The 26,159-nt window shown below is 41.2% G+C and overlaps 1 protein-coding gene across 1 annotated transcript; it reads right to left on the bottom strand.

Moving 5' to 3' along the window:
- Window positions 1–2,397: 2,397 nt before the first annotated feature.
- PGK1 (phosphoglycerate kinase 1) lies at window positions 2,398–23,661 on the bottom strand. The gene is made up of 11 exons (XM_027053725.2): window positions 23,492–23,661; window positions 17,868–17,918; window positions 14,378–14,533; window positions 14,124–14,268; window positions 10,668–10,771; window positions 9,477–9,596; window positions 5,680–5,794; window positions 5,251–5,430; window positions 3,637–3,814; window positions 3,262–3,360; window positions 2,398–2,880 (listed from the first exon to the last, which is right to left on the bottom strand). Exons 1-11 carry the CDS (start codon window positions 23,554–23,556, stop codon window positions 2,840–2,842), a joined length of 1,254 nt encoding a protein of 417 aa, XP_026909526.1. The 5' UTR covers window positions 23,557–23,661; the 3' UTR covers window positions 2,398–2,839.
- Between the last annotated feature and the right edge of the window lie 2,498 nt (window positions 23,662–26,159).

Genomic DNA, 26,159 nt, shown 5'->3' with positions numbered 1-26,159 from the left:
TTATGTCCTAAGCATATGGCAGGTACTCAAATATTTGGCTATTTGTGTTTCCCCATTCATTCTCTGGATTAATGAACAAATAAATGGAGAATGATCCTGGAAGCAGAGTCTAGTAGAAAGTACTTAAAAGGTACAATCCAGGTTGGTGGATGGATGAATTGACAGTTGTAGAATCTAAGTGCTAGGTTTACAGGTGTTTAATACAATTCTTTTAATTCCTCTGTACATATGAAATAAAATGTTGCAATTCCTCTGTACATATGAAATAATAAAATGTTGCAGGAAGGTAATCAGTGGGGGGGGGGGGGGAGTCTAGCCCAGCTGTAACATTAATTTGCTGGATCTATGAATAGCACCTCTGGGTCACCTCTACAGCCTAGAATTCCTGCTTCTCACACCAGGATACAGTATACCATTAGAGATATGCAGAAACATGGTGCATTTTAAAATTTACTACAACTATGGGGACAATATTAATTAAAATTCAAATGAATTTTTTAAAAATTCAAGCCTTCAAAATTGTTTTGTTTAAAAGCAACCACCAAAATTTTCTTTTGCTCTTCTCTCTAGAGTTAAATACTCCTAGGCTAGAAGCATCATTTCGGGGAGTAAGGCAATGAAAAAGCAGCCTTTGGAGTCCAACAAACCTGAACTTGAATCCCTGCTGTTACATACTAGCTTTGTGATCCTGTCCAAGATCTTGTTTCTTAAGAAAGGTGAAATACACATCTAGTATGTAAAATGTAAAATGCCCTGCAGACTTTTGAAATCTCATGTTTACCTCTGCTCACTCCCAAAACTCCATTAAAATGACAGGAAAGAAAAAGGAAGGGAAAGTTACAAGGATAATACATGAATCAGAATGTCATTAGAATCACTTCTCAGCCTTTTTGCTAAGATCAAGTGCAGAATGTCATTAGATTTTAAGCAATGACAATGAAGCAAAGCCTTGAAATCTGGGAAACTGATATGTACACTGATTCTACATATAGCCAAACAGGCAAGTATTAGGGGCTGAATAAAGACATTTTCAGACATAAAAGGTCTCAAAAACTCTGAGTCCCAGGTACTCCTCAGGAAGCTAGTAGAGTTCTGTGTTTCACAAAGAGTCAAGCAAGAAAAAAGGGGGAAAAGGAATCCAGGAAAAGGGAGGCCCAACACAGGAGGTAAAAGGAATCCCCAACAGGGTTACCCCAAAGGGATTTCTTCTAGAAAAAGAAATCCCAGAGCAACAGCTATATAGCAAACCTAGAAGGCAGCCAGGGTAAACTGGAGTGGAAGCAGAGGACTCCAGGAGGAATATCGCTAATAAAAATGAACAGACTTGTCTCACATGTTTGAATACACTGGGTATGAATCAGCGATAGGTACATAGAAAAAAAGTAAACTTTCAAAACTTATTAATCCCAAATAAAATAAAAAGGTACATTATATAATCATACCATATGACATAGCTCAGCTGTGAATACTATTTATAATCACAATGTAGACTACTGATGTAATCTAGGATTATAACAAAACTATACTGGGCAAATTAAGAAGGGAAGTATATGTGGAACAGAGGCTATAAGAATGCTAAATCTTCCCATGGCATGGCATTAATACATATCGTTTCGTAAAAATCAAGAGATTAATAATATTAAGTATGTTACAGAAACATGGAGGTAAGTACCAGAAAAAAGCTAAGTGTTGAAAGCAGTCATCTCTGGGGGATGGAAATCACAAATGGGAGGAATGGGCTGAAGCCTATTTTGTTGTCATAAGCCTTGACGTTTTTAAATTATGGTCATGTGTAACAGATAAAAATAAAATCTAAAATAAAGCACCAGGGTGCCTGGGTGGCTCAGTCAGTTAGGTGTCTGACTCCTGATTTCAGCTCAGGTCATGATCTCACTGAGATCAAACCCCACATCAGGCTCTGCACTGGGCATGGAGCCTGCTTAAGATTCTCTCCCTCTCCCTTTGCCCCTCCCCGCCCATTCACTGTCTTTAAAACACAAAAAAAATAAAAATAAAAAAATAAACCACCTATCACATTATCTGCCATAAAGTAGGGATTCAATAAAATAAGTACACATTTATGGGGCACCTAGGTGGCTCACTCAGTTAAGCATCCAACTTTGGCTCAGGTCATGATCTCACGGTTCATGAGTTTGAGACCCGCATCGGGCTCTCTGCTGTCAGCTCAGAGCCTGCTTCAGATCCTCTTTCCCCCTTTCACTCTTCCCTTCTCTGACTCTCCCAAAAATAAACATTTTTTAAAAGTACACATTTATCTAATCTCCCCTACCCCCCCACCACTGCTGCCCCGTCTCTTGCATTCACAATGTAGCTGATTTGATCTCTTCCCTCAAGATTCTGTTCTCAACCTAACAAAGTATGACAGGAAAAAAATAATCCCATTTCAATGGATACTTTTATTATTTATTGAATAGATCACCAACTTTGTCTCCCTACCTACCATTAGAATATCATCTTATTTCCGTTCTGAGCAGTGAAACAATGACAAAGCTAATCAGAATAAGCTACTTCAAAAAGAGAAGCTAACACAGCTCATTTTCTTTTAACAGGCAAAATATAAATATATGCAATCTAGAATGCACAATGGTTTAGTCACTAAGAAATTCAAATGGTATCTTGAAGAATGTAGGCAAATCCAGGGTGCAGTAAAGAAGAGCTGAGATGCCGTGCAACTGTTTTAAGGGTTCCTGGCGTTACATCTCTTAGCCACTAGCTGAATCTTGACATGGGGGAAGATTTTAGCTAATGCCAAGTAGAGATGCAACAAGTGCTAAGTTGACTTAGGGGCTGTGCACAGGAACCAAAAGGCAGGAAAGTACTAAACACTGCTGAGAGCATCCACCCCAGGAAGGATTTTACCTGTTTTTGAGAAAGCACACACACACAGACAGCATTACTATAGGACCATGAAGCCAGATATGCCTCCTATCTTCCCAACATGTCCCAATAACATGTCTGCTCTTCCTTAGGATAGATCTATGACCAAGAGTTGGTTAACTTTTACATTTTGGATCCCAGGTCTACTAGAGTGTAACCTCTCTGGAATAAGTCTTCCTCTCTGCCCCTCCCAACCCAAAATGGATGCTAGGAGCCTTATTTGAAGTTCCTCCATTTGTACTGTCCAGCTAATAATGAACAGTAATGACAACACTACCTACTAGCTCCACTCCATTTTACCCACTTCTCACCACATAACCCCCCACCTTCCCCCAAACAAGCCTAGGAACAGAAGAATCTCACCTTCCAGGAGCTCTAAACTGGCACCACCCCCAGTGCTCACATGGCTGACTTTATCCTCTGTGTTCCATTTGGCACAGCAAGTGGCAGTGTCTCCACCACCTGTTGAATGAAAGCCAAGTTAAAAGAAAAGAAAAAAAATAAAAAGTATTGGCACCAAACTATAAGGCAGTATGCTCGTAAGCCCAAAAGGTAGCTGACGAACCCCCAACTCCATCTCATTAAGATGTTCTTCCATGGATTATACACACCCATTCAGCTCTCAAGATTCAACTGGCAGCAAGAAGCTCACTAAAACTTAATCATTTCCCTTCTACTTCCTGCTGATCAGAATTCAGTCAGATCACACTGGCATTAACTTTGTAGAGGATCCTGTACCTATGATGGTGATGCAGCCCCTGGAAGTGGCTTTCACCACCTCATCCATGAGGGCTTTGGTTCCTTGGGCAAAAGCTTCCCATTCAAATACGCCCACAGGGCCATTCCACACAATCTGCTTAGCCCGAGCGACTGCCTCAGCATACTTCTTGCTGCTCTCAGGACCACAATCCAAGCCCTAGGAGGCAGAATTAAAGATGAGTTACCAAGAAAAGCTACTTACAGAAGTAAATACCACCTCCACCAAGACCTGAACTCAAGGCAGAACACTAGAGTTTCTTGTAGAACCAAAAGATACCCTTCAGTCTTTAAAATGATAAACCTGATCGTGCCCTTTATGGAAGATCAAATGGAAGGGAAAACCTCAGGTTATTTGATTAAAAAAAAAACATTCTTAACCACACTATTTATGACTATGAAGAACTAAATCAGTAGTTTTCAACCAGGGTCAATTCTGCCCATCCCCAGGGGCCATGTAGCAATGTATGAAGACATTTGGTTGTCACAACTTGGGAAGAAAGGGGAGATTCTACTGACATCTAGCGAGTAAAAGTCAGGGATGCTGCTCAACATCCTGCAATGTGCAGGACAGCACCCACAACGAAAACTACCTGAGATGTCAATAGTGCCAAGGTTGAGAAATACTGATCTAGATTCAATGGTTCTCAAACTTTGGCATGCATTGGAATCACAAGGAGGGCTTGTTCCAGCAAAAATTGCTAGTCCCAACTCCCAGAATTTCTGATTCAGTAAATCGGGGGTAGGGCTCTGAAACTTGCATTTTTTTTTAACAAGTTCCAAAATGTTGCTGATGCTGCTATTCTTGGAACCACACTTTGAGAAACAATGAAATAAATAATATCCACATGCTTAACAAAAGGAAAATGAGTAAGCAAACTAGTTTGTCAACATATGATTTTATACAGCTATTAAAATGATAATATGTGGAGGAGTGCCTGGGTGGCTCAGTTGGTTGAGCATCCAACTCTTGATTTGGCTCAGCAGTTATAATCCCCGGGTTAGGGATCAAGCCCCAAGTCCAGCCATGGGCTAAGTGTGGAGCCTGCTTAAGATTCTCTTTTTCTCTCCCTCTGCCCCTCTCCCCTGTTCACACTCTCTCTAAAAAATGATATGTACAGAACACTACAATCAACTATTTAGTCTTTAATGTACACACACCTTTTTTCCTCTTTATAATCAGTATAATTCTATCTTAATGTTTTCATATAAGATTTTTATATAGGTTTCTAGGTAACAACATAATCCAGAACAGTCCAAATCATGATAGTACATAGCACCATCCCCAGCACATAGTCAAGTACTTAATAAACCTTAAACAAACGAGGAAACAAAACATGGTTTTGCCCCCACATTACTGATGAAGACAGCAGCAATCATACCATTGCTTTTTCCCCCATGGATTCTCTCTTGAGGAGGGTCTCACTGCTACACTTGGAGCCCTCTCTGACAGAGATTTCCTGTAGAGCTTCTTTTAAAATGTTTGCTAGTCGGTTGAATGAATGAGTGAAGAAGTGAGTGATTGTATGAATGAACGAATGAATGAAATCAAAATGTTTTTGTTCACTCATATTACCAACCACCCAAGTGACTCACCATCCAGCCAGCAGGTATGCCAGAGGCCACAGTGGCTTGCCCAGTCTTGGCATTCTCATCAAACTTTTCAGCAGTGACAAAGTCAACAGGCAAAGTAATTTTCACACCATTCTTCTCAGCTTTGGACATCAGATCTTTGACGATCTTGGCTCCCTCTTCATCAAACAGAGAAGTGCCAATCTATACACAGGAGCCAAGATGAAGATCAGCCTCTACACTAAGAACATGATTACCTCACAAAGCATAGGAATAAGATACAATACAATATAAAGAAACAATTCCAGGACAAAAGAAAAACAACTTTCAAAATAAATAAAAATGGAAGTTTTGTTAGGGCTCATGTCAGAAGCTGGTTTGCTTTTTAAATTTACATAACCTGCTATTTCTCATGGAGAGCGATTTCACATCCACTTAGCATTGGTTTCCTACCTCCATGTTGTTGAGCACCTTAAGGAAGGTAAAAGCCATTCCACCACCAATAATCATCTCATTGACTTTGTCCAGCATATTATTGATCAGCTGGATCTTGTCTGCAACTTTAGCTCTAGAAGGGAAAGCAAGAACATCACCAAAAGAACAGATGGACTAAGGAAGTGATATTAAATAGTGCCTGAGTTTTTATACCAAGGCATAGGAACAAGGAAATGTCTTCCAAGTGACAAAATTATTGGCTAACTACTCTGGAAAATAGTATGAAGGTTCCTCAAAAAGTTAAAAATAGAACTACCCTACAACCCAGCAGCAATTGCACTACTAGGTATTTACCCAAAGAATACAAAAGTACTAATTTGAAGGGACCCATTCACCCCGATGTTTATAGCAGCATTATCAACAATAGCCAAATTAAGGAAAGAGCCCAACGTCCATGGACTGATGAATGGATAAAGATGTGGTATATACATACAATGGAATATTACTCAGCCATAAAAAAATGAAATCTTGCCATTTGTAATGATGTGGATGGAACTAGAAAGTATCATGCTAAGCAAAATAAGTAAGTCAGAGAAAGACAAATACCATACGGTTTCACTCGTGTGGAATTTAAGAAACAAAACAGATGAATATGGGGGAAGAAAAGAGAGGCAAACCAAAAAACAGACTCTTAACTACAGAGAAGAAACTGAGGGTTGCTGTAGGGGGGAGGTATGTGGGGAGAATGGGTTACATGGGTGATGGGTATTAAGGAGGGCACTTGTGATGAGCTCTAGGTGTTCTATATAAGTGATGAATCACTAAATTCTACACTTGAAACTAATATTACAGTGTATGTTAACTAACTGGAATTTAAATAAAAACTTGGAAGAAGAAAAAGAGTATTGGCTAACTTTGCCCTATGTTTCTTCAACCCAAAAGGCCAATCTATTTCTAAGAAAACTTCTACAACATAAAGGACTTAGAATACCTACTATTGGGGCGCCTGGGTAGCTCAGTCGGTTGAGCATCTGACAGTTGAGTTTGGCTCAGTTCATGATCTCAGTCTTGGGATCGAGCCCCACATCAGGCTTTATGCTGGGCTTGGGTATGAACCCTGCTTAAGCTTCTCTATCCCTCTGCCCCTCCCCCATTTACACTCTGGCAGAACGAAAAGAGGAGAGGAGAGGAGAGGAGAGGAGAGGAGAGGAGAGGAGAGGAGAGGAGAGGAGAGGAGAGGAGAGGAGAGGAAAGAAAAAAGAAAAAGACCTACTGTCTAAAGAAACCATGAGACCCAAACAGGTCTAATTTGCCTTCTCCCCACAAAAACCAGAAGTCAAGACAGCTAATTATACTTCAGCAAGACTGCTAACTGTGGGATCCCTGAGCCCACTCAAAACTGTCCCAACCCTACAGAAGGGATCAGATCATATCCCAAACAACTATATACCAAGCAAAAACAGGTATCCACACTCTTAGATCTATGTTCAGTTGCTGGGACATGTGGTTTATGGCATTTATGATTCCACTGGACCACTTAACACATCTATCAAGCACCTTCTCTGTGCCAAACAGTGTTCTAGGTCTTTAAGAAATATCAGTGGGCAAAAACCAAAGACCTCTACACCTTCAGAGCTTCTAGTATAAGTAAATAAGACAATAAATACAGACATACCTTTCAGCTCCCTGAGAGAGAAAAAAAACCTAAACATAAACACTCCTATATATATAAATTCCATTGAAACAAATAAGAGATCCCCTTGGGCCTGTTTCCCTCTTCATTCAATAAACAAGATGATGTCTATCCTGTGAAAGGCCCTATGCTACGATTTGTGAGAGGGAGGTTCAAAACAACAGTGACATGGGGTACTGAATGGCAAGAAACTGTTTATCTCCCTTGTAAAGATTGGTCACCACCAAGGGTTAAACATGGATTAACTACTATCCCCACACACAGAGCAAGAGCACAAGAGAGAGAAAATAAATAAGACGGAGAAAAGGAAAGAGACTCAATCTCTTCTGAAGAATGTGGGATGGATAATGCTACAGCTCAAGTGCCCAGCTTCTTCAACAAATCAATGGAATGAAAACAATAAGGAAAAAGATACTACTACAGAATAAAATATGCCTAACAACCAAACTCAAGGCATGGACTTCATCTGGATCCTTATTCAACCAAACCAACTGTAAAAAGATAATTTTTGAGATGACAAAGAACTTCTGAATACAAACTTGGTATTAGATGACAGTAAGAAAACTGTTAAATTGTATTAAGTATAACATGGTGGTTACTGAAAAAGAAATCTCCTGATCAGTTATGAGATACATACTGAGCTATTAAGTGAAATTATATGTCTAAGATTTGCTTGAAAATGCTGTACTCCTGACAAAAATGTCAGTAATTGTTGAAGCAAGGTATTAGGTACCTGGGGGCTGATTATACTGTTCTCTCAACTTCTGTACATGTTTGGTGCTTCCACAATGTTTTTTAAATAAAATGTAAAATTTCCCCCAAACTGCGAATGGTCTAAGACTACACTGGAAGAAAGGTGGCAAAAAAAGACCCTCCACATCAACTTTCCCCAAAACAGCGATTTCAGGGTCAGCCTAAAACCTAATCATAACAACTAGGTGGCACTCATTCCCATATTACAGGACTACAGAAGGATGAAGAAAAGCAGCTCAAATCCTAATCTCTAGAGCAGCAAAGATAAGAGTGTGACCTTTATAACTCAGTGCACAAGAGGGGCAATACTTCTAGGACACAGATGACAACCTGTACCCACCTGAATTATTTTTAGGACCCTGAAACTGGGCTCATGAAGCCTGAAGAGCAACTATGCTACCTGAAATTGACACCGAACTCCAGAGTCAGCTTTCATAGGAAAATGCTGAGTGTGTTCAATCCCATGGAAAAAAGAAAACATGCTCACAGAAGGGTCAGTGGCATCCAGCCATAACAAGGGTGCTACCTAGATAGCCATGCCAAGTGACAGGAAGTTATCTTATCCAAGCAGTACACTAGGTCCCTGTGCCCACTCTATCACCTAAAATCTATCTTCCTAGCCTCTTAACCTTTGCAATTCTGAAATTTCTACTTCTAACTAAGCCATTAGAGTATCATTATCTATGTGGTACCTTTCCCCATAGGGGAAAATATGAAAAGGTATATAATTAGGGGAAATGAGTTCCAAAGGATAAATTAAATACATATGAGGAGATTTTCATGGTTATTCTTGCCATACTATATGTATGTGAAAGGCTCAAAGGCTTCAAAAATAGTAAGATGAGCAACTATGGTAAATTTTTCCCATTCTTCCCTCCAAAACCACTTGCTCTCCTTCTGGGCCCTGTTTTGTCCCAGGAGGCTGACCTGCATGGACTGCATCAAGGGGCTCTCTGGCTTCCAGTTGGATTGCAGCCAACTGGAAGTGGGAGAGGAAACATAAGAAGACTGAAGGGAGATGAGAGTATTTATTTCCCTGGCTATCCCAATGTCCCCTGACCAAGGCTACAGTTTCCATCAGAGGGCCCTCTCTACACAACTACCCTCTCTGGATTCTGATAACCACTTCTTCTCTTTGTCCCTTCAGGCCTAGGGACTGTGATGGCTATTTCTAGCCCCAGATTACTATACTGTCCTTTTGGGGTTTCCCTGAACCCTACCTATACCGTGGTAGATAGATAGTCCCTTTATTAAATTCTCCTCAGTTACCCACTTTGATTGTGCTTTCTGACAAAAAACCACCCAAGTCATGGCCAACTATCAGGCAAATATACTATTTAAAACATGATCTCAGAAAGGTTCTTGATACCCGCCCAGAATGGCCAGGAAGGGTCGCTCTGGGCTCTCCAAGGCCTTGGCAAAGTAGTTCAGCTCCTTCTTCATCAAGAAACCTCCAGCCTTCTGTGGCAGATTGACTCCCACCATGGAGCTAGAAAAGAACAGAGATATTTAAATTTTGGTTAATCCCTTACCAATTCTCCCAATTCTAGAGGCCATCTCCTTATCGTTGAAATACATTCACAGTTTTCAACCTTAAACTGCAATAAAAACACATAAGATTTTTGATTAATAGAGCAGCGCCAAAGGGAGCAAGTAAAAAGCAATGACCTTAAGTAGAATTTAAGATACCCAATTAATAGTCTTCAAGTCAAGGGTTTAACCATAATAAGCAAATCAGCCAATTGGTGACAACACGAGAAAATTCTTCAATTGCTTCCTAATAACAGCATAAGACCCTGATCTTATAGGGGCACTTGGGTGGCTCAGTCAGTTAAGCGTTCAACTTCGGCTCAGCTCATGATCTCATAGTTCATGGGTTCAAGCCAGGCTCTGCGTTGACAGCTCAGAGCCTGGAGCCTGCTTCGGATTCTGTATCTCCCTCTCTCTCTCTCTGCCCCTCCCCCACTTGTGCTCACCCTCTCAAAAATAAATAAATAAACAACTTTAAAAGACTGTGATCTTACAATTTTAACACAGGGAGGACTCTACCTGAAATATCCTAAGAGAAACCTCTTCCTAAAGCTTGACAAAAAGCTCCATAATTCTCAACATGTTTCACTTTTATTTCCTCAATAAAATAAGAACCAAGGATATTCAACAAGGACCACAGTCTAGGGGCACCTGTGTAGCTCAGTCAGTTGGGTATCTGAATTCGGCTCAGGTCATGATCTCACAGTTTGTGAGTTCAAGCCCAGCTTCGGGCTCTGTGCTGCTAGTTCAGAGCCCAGAGCCTGTTTCAGATTCTGTGTCTCCGTCTCTCTCTGCCCGTCCCCTACTTGTGCTGTCTCTCTTTCTCTCTCTCTCTAAATTAAATAAACATTTAAAAATTTTTAAAAAAAGAACCACACTCTAATTGGAAGCTCCAATTAGAGGCTGAAAGGATCATGTTCTATATAATACATCACTCACAGAAATCTCCAAAAACAACCCAGAACTTGGGCTATTCCAGTAAAGAGAAGATTACTGTTGCCAGTTCAACATCAAACAAGACTCTTAGTACCTGTGGGCTCGGTGAGCAGTGCCAAAAGCATCATTGACATAGACATCTCCTAGCTTGGAAAGTGAAGCTCGGAAGGCTTCTATTTTGGCTGGCTCAGCTTTAACCTGCAACAACAAAAATACAAAAACAAACAGAAAATGTTGATTGCTCCTAAGACAACTATAAAAGCATTTCATACCAAGAGTCCTTTTGAACATCTCTAAAGACCCAGAGTTGTGGGACAGCAATTTTCACAACAAGCAATAGGATATATTTCTTTTTCCAAATACTCCAGGTCTTTTGGTCACTTCTACATTCTGCTCTCCATCATCTTGCCTCAAATTGAAAACTTAAGATTCCTGAACCATGGCTTAACTTCTAGTCACACAAAGCTAATCACATCCCACTGACCTCTCCCCAACTCCTAGGACAAGATTCTGATTATCTTTCCCTTTCCTTAGCTTGACTCATATCCTCATTTTAACATATCCTTGTAAAAGTCAGGATTATACTTGACTCAGGCTTCTAGATACCACGGCCTTTTTGCAAAGGGAGAGGCCCTCACACATATTCTTCATGAGCCTGGGACAGAGAAGGCAGGTGGACACATGGCAACAGAAAAGGACCTCAGAAATATTTTATATATATTAAAAGGCTGTATTTTATAGAATCTTCCCTAGAAGTTAGGTATCTAAGAAAACAAGAAATACACTTCTACCAAAAAGAGAAGCAAAATTAGAAGTAAAGCATGGCTTTGAAATGTCACCTCGGCACCATGGGTGGCTCAGTCGTTAAGCATCTGACTTCAGCTCAGGTCATGATCTCATGATTTGTGAGTTCGAGCCCTGTATCAGGTGAGCCCTGCTTCTCTCTCTTTCTCTCTCTCTCTCCCTTCCTCCCTTCCTCTCCTTCTCTGCCCATCGCTCACTTACACCCTCTCTCTCTCAAAAAAAAGTCTCACTTTTGAGAGAGACATTTTTAAGAGAAAGGGGAATCCAGGGATCCCCCCACCCAAAAAAAAGGGACATAAAGCAGGATGGAAGGGTAGACAAAGATCTCCAGAAAGAGACCAAGAAAAATGCACGGGGGGACATGGCACTGAAGAATATACAGCACAGATGTTTATTTTAGTCACTGCCAATCCCACTCCCCTGTGTTTCAAAGTGAAGGAGGCTACACAAAGAACAGGGGCTTTCCTCTAATGACCCAAAGAATGCAGGGGCCCTAAATGCTAAAATTAAAGACTGCAGAACCCACATAATCTTTCTAGAATGGAATATCACCTGCCCTTGGTGACTGAAAGATTATTTGTGTAGTAATGAAAACACTGCCCAAATGGCAGGACACCTGGGTTCTAGGCCCAACTCTAACACTAATTCACTGTGAAAACCTTTGGCAAGTTGATCTCTGTCCCCGACATCTTCTCATCTATTAAAGACATGATAACCCCTTTAAGAACTGTTTAAGGAAAAGGGGGGCAAATTGAAGCTCTTCATGAAAAAAGGCACTATAGAAATTAACAATATTCAGAACCCATTTCTCATTTTTGATCTGCCAATAAATAAAATGTTCCTAAAAGACCAATGTGGGTACACTGGAAGAAGGAAAACTCTTATGTCCCTGCTTTGTTGTTGTTTTTATCTATTTTCAACTTACTACTGGGTCTTGAAATTTCGAGCATCAAAGCCACTGGACACTTGACACTAATGTGTGTTTAAATGCAAAGTTAATTAACTAAAAATGTCATAGGCTAGCACAGTTAGTTCATCACTCCCTGAATAACAGGTTTTCCCTCTATTTGCTACCACCTCTAAGTCCCAGAGTCTGTGCAAGTGATTCTCACTCTAAAAGGGCACCAAATTTGAGGTCAGCATTTGACTCCTACTACTGTACCAAGACCATGCCAAAGGCAGGATAAGGCCTGAGTTGCTAAGAAAAGAAACTGCTTGAAAGCTGGTACTCCGATAACCTTAAGAAACACCAGAGGGGTGTCTGGGTGGCTCAGTCAGTTGAGCGTCCAACTTTGGCTCAGGTCATGATCTCACATTCATGGGTTCCAGCCCTGCATCAGATTCTGTGCAAACAGCTCAAAGCCTGGAGCCTGCTTTGGATTCTGTGTCTCCCTCTCTGTCCCTCCCCTGCTCACACTCTGTCTCTCTCAAAAAATAAAAATAAATAAAATGTTAAAAAAAATTAAAAAGAAACACCAGAAGTACAACAGGAGATTGAGATACTAGCCTCAAAGAATCTTGTTCCCCAAGACACTAAACACCTTAAGAGTGGAAAGTTCTAAAGGATGACTTCAGCTTCTCTTCTACCAATAGGCAAATTCTAAATCATCTTCAAAGAGCCAGCTTACCATTTAATATTTGAATTATGGTTGTCAGGTCATAGTAATCTATCTTGTGGATTATCTACAGTTGCTCTTTTTTTGTTTGTTTTGGGTGGTTTTTAACTATGGTCGTTTTTGCACAACACCAGAGTTGAGTAGCTCCAACAGGATCATATACAGTCATGACTGTACAGCTTACAAAGCCTTATCGTCTGGCCCTTTATAGAAAAAGTTTGCTGATCTAAAGGACTACGCTAGATATAAAGCCCAGCAACAGCACCACTGCCTCTAACTTTAGTAAAATGAGTGCCTTTCTGAGACTTAAATTTCTTTATGAAATGATGATAATACCTGTACTTACTTATCTTAAAGAGAATTTAAAAAAATGGTTTACACTGCATAAAAAAAATGCCTTAAATCCAAGGCACTGTCATCATGAACATCATTTACCCAATTTACAACAGATTTTCCCAAATAGTCCCTTTCCACTTGACTTAGGAAAGTACTTTTTCTGCTCACATAATTTTTTTATAAGAAAATCCCAATTATATCACATTTAATTTATGGTTTTAAGAGTATCAAGCTCCACCATTAAATTAATTCCCCTTCTAAAGAAGAATATTCATTGTCCTTCCATAACACATTAGGGCCTATTGCTTAAAAAAAACTGTCCCAGTCTTAAAAGAATCTAATACTGGCTCTGTTGGAGGAACACCTGGTAGAGCATGGACACCCACCCCCTCAACTGCCTGTGAATGTCTGCTCTCAGCACTTGGGAATCATAGCCCAAGTAGGATTATCACATAATGTCAGATTTCTCATGTCATCATAGGCCAAGTGGGTACCAAAGGAACAATTGCAAAAGCATGTCCACTGAATACTCATACCCAAGTATAGCCAATATTCTATTCCTTGACGTAGGTGGTGGTTACACAGGCGTGTGTACTCTGTGGTAATTCATCAAGCTATGCATTTATGTGTGTGTATATATGTGTATATATACATACATATACATATATAGGTGTGTGTTAAACTTCAATAAAAAGGTGTGTAAGGAAAAAATAAACATGAACTACCTCTATTCTTCAGTCTTCTACAGACTCAGCCCTCCTCACCCCCAGTAATGTCAAAGTCCCAGGTCCTACCTTATTCCCAGAAGCATCTTTTCCCTTCCCTTCTTCTTCCACATGAAAGCGAAGGTTCTCCAACAGGATGACAGACCCAGCAGCTGGGTCAGCACAAGCTTTCTCCACTTCTGGGCCCACACAGTCCTTTAAGAATAAAACATCCCTGGGGAGAGCACAAGATGGAGACACTTGAGCAGTCTGAAAGAAAGAGTAACAACATGCTTCACAACATCTCCTGTCAGAGTCCACCAGCTCCAGACCCTGGCACTTACTTGCCAAGCAGAGATTTGAGTTCTACTGCAACTGGCTCCAAAGAGTACTTGTCAGGCATGGGGACACCATCAGGCCGGCCCAGATGGCTCATAAGAACAACGGACTTGGCTCCATTGTCCAAGCAGAATTTGATGCTTGGGATGGCAGCCTTGATTCTGTAACCAAAAAGAGACAGGCAGAAGAGCAAGGTTACTCCTATGAATTAGTGGGAACTATTTTATTTATGGTCTCATAAAATATAAAGCCCTTTTTCTTCTCTTAAATTCCTTCAAATCTGTTGGCAACTCAGTGATGGTCCTCATGTTCATGTTCAGGGAAAGAAATCAATTATGATGCTAACCTTCCACCTAGGATTGTTCCATCTGATCCTGTTTTGCCCCTTAGGCAGAAAAGATTTAATATAGCAGGCCTGAGGCTGCTATCTTTAGAAAGACTTGCTTGCAAAGTTGGCCCCTGGCCAGTGTCTGAGAACCTGGCTTTCAAAGTGGTCCCTTGGTTCTCTGACATGGGCTGTTCACTGCTCCTAGAGTGTACAAACTAGGTGATTTATGCTGAACACCTGCTTTCCTCTAAGAGTCTGGAAAATTGTTGGTTGTTAGGCAGTGGGCACTCATATGACCAGCTCCCAATAAAAATCTTGGGGGCTGAGTCTCTAATGGGCTTTTCTGGGCAGAAACAACACATACAACTACTGCATTTTCCACTGCTGGAGGGAAAGAGCACTGGAAGCCCCTGCATGGATTTCTCCAGATTTTATCTGTCTTTTCCCCTTGCTGATCTTGTCATGCATCCTTTCACTATAATAATAAACCTTAGCAGTGAGAACTATATGCTAAGCTTGTGAGTCCTTTTAGTGAATCACCAAATTTGTGGGTGGTCTTAGGGACCCCTGAAACATCCCTCTTATGTGACTGAGAAGAAATCTAAAATTCCCAAATCTTGGGGCACCTGGGTGGCTCAGTCGGTTAAGTGTCTGACTTTGGCTCAGGTCATGATCTTGCAGTTCGGGAGTTCAAGCTTCGCATCAGACTCTGTGATGACAGCTGGGAGCCTGGAGCCTGCTTTGGATTCTGTGCTGTGTCTCCCTCTCTCTCTGCCCCTCTCCTGCTCACACTCTCTTTCTCTCTTTCAAAAATAAATAAACATTTTTTTTAATTAAAAAAAAACAAAAAGAAAAATTCCCAAATCTTAGCACCATTAAAAGAAATTTGAGGAAAATTTAAAAATATGTAGTAACTTCTTGAGGGCACCTGTTGGGATGCGCACTGGGTGTTGTACAGAAACCAATTTGACAATAAATTTCATATTAAAAAAAAAATAAATAAATAAATAACAATAAAAATAAAAATATGTAGTAACTTCTTTGCACTCATTACAGATCCTAAGGCACTTTTTTTGTAGGAAAAAATACATTATATAGAACATAGTTTAAATAATGCATCACATTATCTATAGTTTAACCAAAAAGTTATTAAACTCCCTTTAAACATGTCAAATTTTTTTTAAAGATTTAATACAAGCTTTACATTTTTGCCAGTCTTTCAGAAATTAAAATTGATAATGAATAAAATCATTCATTTATTCAACAAATATTTATTGAATTCTTCTTATACCAGTTACCTTTCCAGATTCTGAGAATATAACAGTGAATAAAAACAGTCTCTGATCTCACTGAAGTGAAATTCTAATGGAGAGACAATAAATATATGTATATATATAAAGTATATATGTATATACATGTATATACATAATATATATATGTATATATTATATATATACGTGTGTGTATATATATAAATATGTGTATGTGTGTGCATCAGGTGGTAATAAGAGCTGCGTAAAAAATAAAGGTAGGGAGACAATGATTGGGGAATAGTGGTGGAGGGGATTTTAGATAGGGTGGCCAGGGAAAGTCTCTGATAAGGTGACATTGCAGCAGAGAATGGAATAAAAAAGCCAAGTTATGCTTCTAAAATATATTATGCTATTTGACATATATAAAAACTCACTAATACCAAATAAAGAAGAAACCTTCATTAGGCACAAAGTTTGCCCAAAAAAACAAATTAATCTTCAAGGGTATCCCTTATTGGCAAGTTCTATTATTTCTAATGCTTCAGTTTGTGAACTCAACGCATTTTCTGAAAATGAAAAAATGTACTCAGACATGTTTATCTGCCTTTTATTCATAAAATACCTTGATAAGCTTGTTTCCTATCTTTTCTGTGTGCTGCAGAAAATGAAAATCAAGAAAGGTCAGAGCTGCCTTGTACAAAACAAAGACCTTCCACTATGGCGCAGCAGGGATGTACTTGGTAGAATGCCAGACTCTACTCTGGGGCCAATATCTGAAAATGTTTTGGGTCTAGACCTGTACTGTCTAATAGGTAGCCATTAGCCTCATGTGCCTCTTAAATACTAGAGATGCGACTAGTCCAGATTGAGATAGTGCTATTAAAATACATGTTGCATCCTGGAGACTTACTACCAAAAATGTTCACTGTCCCTTTAATTTTTTATTGATTACATATTGAGATCATTATTTTGGACTTACTGGATTAAATAAAATATGTTATTTAAAATTAAGTTCACCTGTTTCTTTTTACATTTTTAATGGGGCAACTGGAAAACTTTATATCTGGCTCAGATTTCTATTATACAACACTGCTCTAGATCATTGGAAAACACCTTTCCAGCTCAAACCCTTCATTTAAAATTAAAAATTACTTTAAAAAAAGGGGGGGATGCCTGGGTGGCTTAGTTGGTCAAACATCCAACTCTTGATTTCTGCTCAGGTCATGATCTCACAGTTCGCGGGATGAAGCCCAGTGTTGGGCTCTGTGCTGTCAGCATGGAGCCTGCTTAGGATTCTCTCTCTCTCCCTCTCTCCCTCCCTCCCTCCCTCCCTCTCTCTCCCTCTCTCTCTCTCTGCCTCTCCTGCATTCACAAGGTCTCACTCTCCCTCAAAATAAATAAAAACATTAAGAGCAATACTATCCATATAAAGTTTCTGCTCCTGATTTTGGAGCCAGGATATTTAGAACAGCCTAAACTAACTGAAAATATTACTTTGGAAGTCTTTTCCTTTACATCAAAATTCTCAAAAACTGATTGTATCTGGGCCATGTGGAAAAATACACGTAAGCTTAAATATTACTAGTATTAAAAAATCATCTTGCACAGTTGTTTATTTTCCAAGGGAAGCCAAGTAACCTTCGACTTTTGTTATTTTTTAAAAATGCATAACCCCAAATCCTTCAAATTTTCAAAACATGGGGAGATTTAAAAAATCACTTTCTTAAGATGACTTATCCCAATTTTTACATTTTTATAATAAAACAGACCAGAGAGTGGGTTTGTGGAAAGCCAAGAATATATGGCTTAAGTTACCATAGTTCTACAATAAGAAAAGAAAACCATTTCATCTTATTTAGCCATGGACACACACACACATCTTAAACCAAGCTCAAGGTTTAGCAGAGACCTCACCTCTGGTTGTTTGTTATCTGGTTGTTCTTCATTGGAACATTGAAGTCCACTCTAAAAAAGAAACAAAATTTCAGGTTTAGAGCCATGATCCATTCGATTTGTTGTTCCCTCAAAGATTAGGAGAGGCACTTTTAGTGAACCAGTTAAATAAGGTGGGAGTTCAAACTCCACCTTCAAAATAATGTGCCATTAGAAGTCAAGACAGTGGTTAGCCATGGAGAGGAAGGTGGGAGTAGGGCCTGTGATAAGACACCAGAGGGTGCTTCTGGGGTTACAGTGTATTTCTTGACCAGGGTGATTAAACAAATGTGTTCGTTTTGTGATAAGCCTTTGAGCTTATGATTTGTGTCCTTTTAGGTATATATCTCATACTCTAAAAAAGGAATTTTTAAAAATAAAAATCAAACCTAACTGAAATCACAGAAACTAGCCCTGAAGTCCTGGGAAGCTAAAACCAGTTCCATCTAAAAAGATTTTTATGTGGACCTAGCATGATAGTAGCTAATAATAAATGGCAGCTGGATAGATAAGGGGTAATTAAGGAATACATCTTGATTCTGATTCCTTTGGTATTATTTCTGGGTCCTAGTGAAGGTAACTAACATCACTAAAAAGAAAAAAGTAACTGGAAAAATAAAACATCAATTGAGTATCATTCTTTTTGGAGAAAGCCTGGGGCCTTGTGACCAGAAAAAACTCAGTGTTGAAGACCGAGTTCACAGGATTCTTCAAGCAAAACACACAATAAAAATAAGATACCTTCTTTCAAAAAACCTGATAGGAGAGGGTGGAACATGTGACCCTGCCTACCTGACAAATAGGCAATTGGAAGAGAAGTGATCAAGATGGCACAAGCAAATAATTTCTCTCCTTTGTCACCCAACAGATTACTGCTTTACCATTCATTTTTTAAGAACCAATAATTCCTCCCCTCTTCTTCTGAACTCCTTGGAACGTCAGCCTAATTCAATCTGACTGAAAACAACTACATGGGATAGCTGATTGTAGGGTCTAAGTGTTGCCTGCAAAATCTTCCTTAAATTTCTTTCTCATCTACAGAAGAGGAATGATAGTATCTACCTCTTGGTTATTGTGAGAATTACAGGAGTTAGTGATCTGTAAAGGGCTTAGAAGAGTACCTGGTACATGGTAAGTGGTATACAAATGGCAGCTATTATTATGTATGTTAATGTTTCTCCAACCATTACAAAAACAGCTAGCAGGTCACACACTGCAGGGAAGGTATGACCTAGTGGAGAAGACCTCTGCCAGGCTTGAGGCCTGGCAGACAATTACAAAATCCTAGACCTATTAAGAAGACCACCAATTTCCTATATCCCCTAGGACAGTACTCCAATCTACATCATTGAAAAGCAGCCTTTCCAAAGGTGGGTTGAAGGAATAATTCTATGTTCAAACATTTTAATTAAAAGTCTTCAAAAATAAAAGCAGTATGCCTCTGCTCAGAAATACACTCTACTCAGTTTCGGGCTACTTAATTATGATTCCAAGCATCTTCTCTAAATATCCTGAACAAGGCCCCTGCCAGCCTTAAAGTACATTCCAAAGAAGACAGAGTATCCCATTGCCTGTGTCATTTTCCTTCTTACAGGCTCCCAGAAAGGCCTGTGGTCAAAAGCACTAATGGCAACAGGCTGAGCCCTAAGCCAACCTTTGCAGTGCTCCCTATTCCCTCCCTTACAGGGAGGAAATTCTTTGGGCAGAAAAACTCAAGAATCTGTGTCATCTATCCAAGCTGCCATGGCATACCTTACTGATGAGAACTGGACTTCTCCCTTCTCATTGCCTGTGGATTACCTCCTTTCATCATCTCCTAGAATCTCAACAATAGCTCTGCTTTTAGCTTCTTTCTGAGGACTCCACCACAGAAATTACTCTTGCCTACACATTCCACTTCTTCTATGTAAAATCGGCAGCCCTTCCATTTCCACTTCCCTGAAACACTCCTGAACTTAGCCTCAGGCGTGAATTCAGATATCACTACGCAGCTATCAGAATGGCTGAAATAAAAAACAGTAACACCAAATGCTGGTGAGGATGCAGAAAAACTTATCACTCATACACTGCTGATGGGAATGTACAATAGTGTGCTTCTTTGGAAACCTTCCTGGGAACTCCTCAAAAGGTTAGGCATATGACCCAGTGATTCCACTCCTAGGTGTTTACCCAAGAGAAATGACAGCCTATGTCCACACCAATCAAGACTTGTGCATGAATATTCAATGTTCACAGCAGCTTTATTTGTAATAGGCCCAAACTGAAAAAAAGCCAGATGTCCTTCAAGGGGTGAATGGCTAAAGAAACTGTGCAACATCCATACCGTAAAATACTACTCAGCAATATAAAGAATGAACTACTGATACATGCAACAACTTGGATAAATAGAGGGTATTAAGCTGAGTGAAAAAAAAAGCCAATACCAAAAGGTTATATACTGTGTGATTCCACTTATGTAACATTTTTGAAATGATAAAATTTTAGGGACAGGGAACAGATCAGTAGTTACCAGGTGTTGGAATGGAGGGAGTGGGGGGAAGGTGCACGACTCTGAAGGGGTAGAATGAGGGAGGGCTTGGTGGTGATCAAACAAAACAGTTTTGTAATTTGACTGTGGTAGGAGTTACACACAACCTTTGTGTGATAACACAGCAAAGAACTATACACTTTATTCCAATGTCAACCTCCTACTTTTGATATTGTACCAGAATTTTGTAAGATGTATCCACTGGGGGAAATTGGGTGAACAAAGACTTCTCTGTACTATTTTTGCAACCTTCTGTGAATCTGTAAGTATTTAAAAATAAAATGTCAAAAATACTGATTTAGAGTAAGATATCAAGTCTCTAACACCTGCAATTTCAGGGCTCCAGGCCCATTAAAAGCTCTCAAGAGTACCATGCCCACTCTTGCTTCACTGGAAATACCCTCTGACTGGAAAATTGGAGTATTATGAGCATCTTAAAGACTTTTTCTCTGCTCAGTTTTTCCTCTCCATTTCTTTTTCCACTACATCAAAGCTGTTGCTTAACAAGTTACAACAGGTTCAAGAAACACAGGTTTAAAACAAAACAGGGGTGGAGGGAGCAGGTAAAAGGGAAGTGCTTCACAAGTCAGCAAAGGAGTAAGACTGGCAATCTTTGATAGGAAGAAAGGAAGTGACATTGCAAAAATAAGCAGGAAGTTTACTCAAAAGGCTATAGAGTCAACTGGAGACCAAAAAAATGGAGGTGGAACCTGATAATTACCCAGTCAGGTTTCTGGCTATTCCCCAACAAATCAGTCAGTTTCCCTGGGCAATTCAAAGCAGGAGCCAGAAGACTCAGCAAACATCAGAGTTTTCTTTTGCAGGACAAAGAGAGGAGGCAAGGGAAGCCACACTCAGGAGGCCCCATTTCTGAATCACTGCCAGCAACCACCACATAAACGCACTGAAACAAGAAGAAATTTGAGCTGACAAGGCATAGCTGGCCTAGGCTCTTCCAAAAAGTAGTCCTACAAAATGTGACTTCATTCAAAAGAGATACATATTAATAGGGAACAAAGTAACTTCTTGTCCTCAGGCCAAATAATTAGAATTTATCCAGAGTACAGGGGGAAGAATATGGATTGCAACCTTCACAGACAGTCTTTAACCTGTCCTTGTTTACAATGGTGAGTATTCAGAGGATGTGGCTGGCAGCCAAAGAGACCCAAATTCTAGTCCTAGCTCTGCCACCAATTTGCTAGTTCAGTGACCTTGGACAGGTAATTTTCCATCAGCAAAACAGGACTAGCCAATCATTTCAAGGCTCAGGGTTAATCTGTGTTAAGTGAAACTTTGAGTCCTTGAAGAGCAAGTTATTTCATGTTGGGTCTGGAGGGAGAAAAGATAAGCACCTCCTAAAGTCTCACTCTCCAACAGCCCAGTTAATTCCTCAAACCAGTTTCCCTGAGGAGAGAAAATAAAGCCTAAGACTGCAATTGCAGGAAGGTGACCAGCAAGCGTGACGCCCCACCCCTTGTCTTCCAGCTGGTGTATGTTATCTCGAAAGGTCAGCCTTGAGCCCAGTGAAGATGAGAGGCAATAATTAAAACCTAAGATCCGGTTGCATGCCAACATCCACTTGGGCAATTTTTATAGAATCTATCCCCTTTCCTTAAGATCATCAGAAAGGTAGAAAGGGCCCATTTTTAATACCAGGATGGCTTTGATTCCTACTTTGTCCAGAGTGCTAATGCCTAGATCATTTGGGAAAATGTGGATGCCAGGTGTTTTTCGTGGCCCTAAGATACTGAGTTTTTCTATTTCCACAACAAGACAGAGAACGCCACTTGCAAACTAATAGTGGCCACAATGAAATTAGAGAAAAAGGGAGAGCTGCATCAACTTTTACGGTACCCAGAGTTCTGAAATTCATAGTGCCCTCCTATATTTAAGCCTAGGGTAAAGGGAGATTCCCTACTGCCTAATGTGTCTGTTAATATCCAAAAGATGCCCTCAGTTGAACCAGACCAAATTGGGAAAGGGGCTGGATCACACCATTCACATGCCTGTCCATCAATCAACCACTTCCCAAAAAGGACAAGACTGCACAACGCTATCAATGCAAGCCCTGTGACTCCCAAAATGCACCATCCTTGGATCCTATCAAGGTATATCAACAGTCAAGTCCAGCAGTTACATTCCTAACTGTCCTCCTGCACTTTGCTCCTGGCATGCAAATATACCGTAGGTTACAAAAAGGATAAACGCAAAAGTTCCATGCACCATACAATTTGAGCATACAAGGGAGAAGCCATGTTGGTTAAGTGACCAGGGTTCCACATGTGCAGAGTAAAAGACCCCTAAGTGCCTGGGTAGCCATCGTCACTTCTAATATCCTGTTTCTCTAGCCACCTGTGAGGTGAGGTTGGAAAAAAAGAATGAGCAACCACACCCTGCTCTACCATCACCCAGCATGTGTCACAATTCTGATGTAAACCCCATGCATGGCCTGTAGTCCAACGGTGGCATGTAGAGACGCCTGTTACATAAGCTCTGTAGGGCCTCCTTCTGTGCACCCCACCCCACTCCACCCTCCCATCCCCAATGCTTTAGGGGGTGCTACTCCTGAACATCTAAATAACCTCTTCAGGGAAATTTTTCCTTTTGTGCAGTGACCTTTGGATTGTGGGCCTTTTCTTATTTATCTGGGATGGTCTAGGGCGGTGGGGGAAGGGAAACTAACCAAATGACCTTTCAAGGTCCCCTTCTTGGGGCCTAGGGATTTGCAGGCTAAGCATTACGTCTCACCTCGCCGGCTGGGGGCTGGAGGCGATGGAACCTCACCTCAGGAATAGGAAGGAGGGCAAAATGGGTCCCGGAATTGAGCCCTTCCTCGGCGGAGCCACCTCCAAAGGGCAAAAACGGCTCCCTTTCTCGGGTGGGGCAAGAGATTAGAAACCGTAAAAGTGGAGCAAAGCCTCAGCCACAATGGTGGGCAGCCTCACTCTGCAGGGCTAGAACCCACGGGGCCGAGCCAAGGACTAAAGCAACTTTGGGCAGGCAAGGAAGCAAGTTGGCTGTGGCCAGAGACGCGGCAGCAAGAGCCCTTGAGGGAGCATGAGCAGATGTGCAGAATTACCTCATGATGACCCGCTTCGCCTTCACGTTCAGCTTGTCCAGAGTCAGCTTATTAGAAAGCGACATCTTGGCAATTCAACGGCAGCAAGGCTGAAGGCTTAAACAGCGGAGAAGAAAGCGGCCGACGTACGTTCTTGTAGCGTGCGGAATGCAGAGAGCGGCTCAAGCCACACCGCCCCGCCTACCAGCCCTCCCTTTCCCCTCCCGCGCGCTGCGCATAGCAGCCACTATTGGCCGAGGCTAGAAGGCGCCGACGCCCTGCCATTGCTCTGAGGCGCTGTCCGTCTGCGAGGACACTGGTGGGACGTGCGGTTTTAATTTGTCACGTCCAGCACGCAGCAGGCCGCTGGAGGCCTTTGTGATTTGAGGGCGGGAGCAGGAGGCGGCGCCGCGCGGTCTGCAGAGGGAGGAAAGGGTAGTGTGTGGTGCTCCAGGCGGACGTGGCGAAAGTAACAGGCTCAAGGCCTCCGCTCGGGCCCTGCAGCTGCCCCACCCGGAGCAACTGCAGCGCCCAGCAAACCCCACACAGCCCGGGGAAAAGCGCCGCCCCCCACCCCACGGAATTCTTGGCAGCCCTACCAGGATAGATGCAAAGGGCACTTCCTTTTGGAAAACTAATCTGGTTTCCTGGCTGCCTAAAACGGAATTCTAAGTAAGGCTGCTGATTGACCTTAATAATTGAGACCTCTCAGAATTCGGGAATGGCCTAGGTCCCCCGAGCTTCCCCTTTTTTATAATTAAAAATGCAATGCCTTTGTTCCGGTTTTGACACAATTAATGCTAATGGCAAATAGATAGCATTTTTCATATATTAACGAATAATGGTCACAAAACTCGGAAGTAGGTATTGCCTTCCTCATTTTACAGATGAAGTAAATGATGCAGAAGGAGGTTTAATAACTTTCCTAGGGTTTCAGATCTTGCAAGTAGTGGATTCAAACCTAGGCAGTCCAGACGTAGAGTCCATATATCTGAATAGGGAGAGGGTTAACATTAGGCAGGGAGAGATGAAGGACCTTCAGGGAGGTAGGAAGCAGCACAAGTGGGAGGCTGAAGAAGCAGCAGCAGAGAATGGTTTAAAAAAAAAAAAGGGTAAGATGAATGTATTCGGGACCTGCCTGGGCTAAGTGCTATGCGTGGAGTCTGACAAACTTCATGATAAGGTCCCGATTAAAAAGGCAGGGGCAAAAATCTTCAGCGGCTACCCAATTGTGACCCCTCTCACCCTGGAGAGCTTTATACTTTCCCTCAGTAAACCTTATCGTTTTGCTCACTTTTGTTCTGGAGATTCATTCTTCGACTCCGTGAGACAAGGACTAGCGTCTCTCCCACCCTCCTGTAACATAATGATACTGTAATACAGACACCATTCCTAGGAAATAGGTACTCCATGTCCAACATGCTTGCAGAATTGGCTGGATTTGTAAACAGAAAGAGTTAGGGGTCCTGGGGAAAAGAAAGACCAGATGTAGTGATGCCCACAGACTGGGCCAGAGGACCCAGAAGGACTCCTGCAGGACCGGCCATGAGAATCCTTAGCTTTGGGCAGGATAGAAATCAAACGCCCGCCAGCCCAGCCGGAAGTGAGAGCAGAGTTCATTAAAGATAAAAAGCAGATACAGTCGAAACATCTGGGAGACTTGGAAAAGAAAGCGTGACTCTCATCTTTGTTCTTTTTCGGTTCCTGGGGGGTTTCATTGAGGGTGATTGTCTGCTGTACGTGTCCCCCTCAGACATCCAGGAAGCAAGAACCGGTTAGAACAAAGACCGGGGTCCAGGTGTTATTCCTTGGAGTCAAGGGGCCTTAGTATCTAGATATCTAGCGCTAGTGGTTTGGACTATGCATATAATAATTTCTTCCTTTCATTCTCACCTGGTCCTTCCTCAGATGTTACCTATTCTAGAGAAATCATTAATTTCCTGTCCCTTTGAAGGTGGACAAACATGATTTGCATTACAAGGTTTGTGTAAAGTGGGGTGAGGTTGCAAGAATAGATGCAGGAAAAGGAACGAAAGCAGATTTTTATGGAGTCCTTCAGTTTCCCTGTCTTAATAGCTTTCTTGATGTAAGAAAAGTCATTTTAGGCCCCTGTCCTTCTTTTATGTGAAAGAACGTAAAGACAAGCCACTACCAGGCCAGGAGATAACCTAATCATATCCAGGACAATAAATCACTGGTAAAACTCCCAGTGCTGATTCAAAAGTAAAGATTGATCTGACATACATTCTTTTTTTTATTTTTTTTTTAATTTATTTATTTTTGAAGAAGAGAGAGAGTGTGAGCAAGGGAGGGGCAAGGAGAGCAGGGGGCACAGAATCTGAAGCAGGCTCCAGGCTCCAGGGTCCTAGCTGTCAACACAGAGCCCCATGCGGGGCTGGAACCCACTGTGAAATCATGACCTGAGCCAAAGTCAGATGCTTCACCAACTGAGCCACCCAGGCACCCCTACCTGACAAACATTCTTGACTTATCTTTAAATGATCTAAATCCTTTTTGAGCAGTCAGATACTGACCAAGAAAAGCCAGAGAATTGATGATACTGATCCTTGCTGGCCCTCATAACTTTGACCTGGACTCTGTCACCTTGACATGACTTTTGCTCCCAAATTGCTTGCTGAATTCCCCATTGCATAAGCCCTTTCATGAATATGCATGAACCCTTAGCTTA

Source organism: Acinonyx jubatus, chromosome X (genome assembly GCF_027475565.1).
Source record: "Acinonyx jubatus isolate Ajub_Pintada_27869175 chromosome X, VMU_Ajub_asm_v1.0, whole genome shotgun sequence".
Taxonomy (NCBI): Eukaryota; Metazoa; Chordata; class Mammalia; order Carnivora; family Felidae; genus Acinonyx; species Acinonyx jubatus.
Note: the sequence above shows the minus strand (reverse complement) of the source record. Positions and strands in the feature narration are given on the sequence as shown.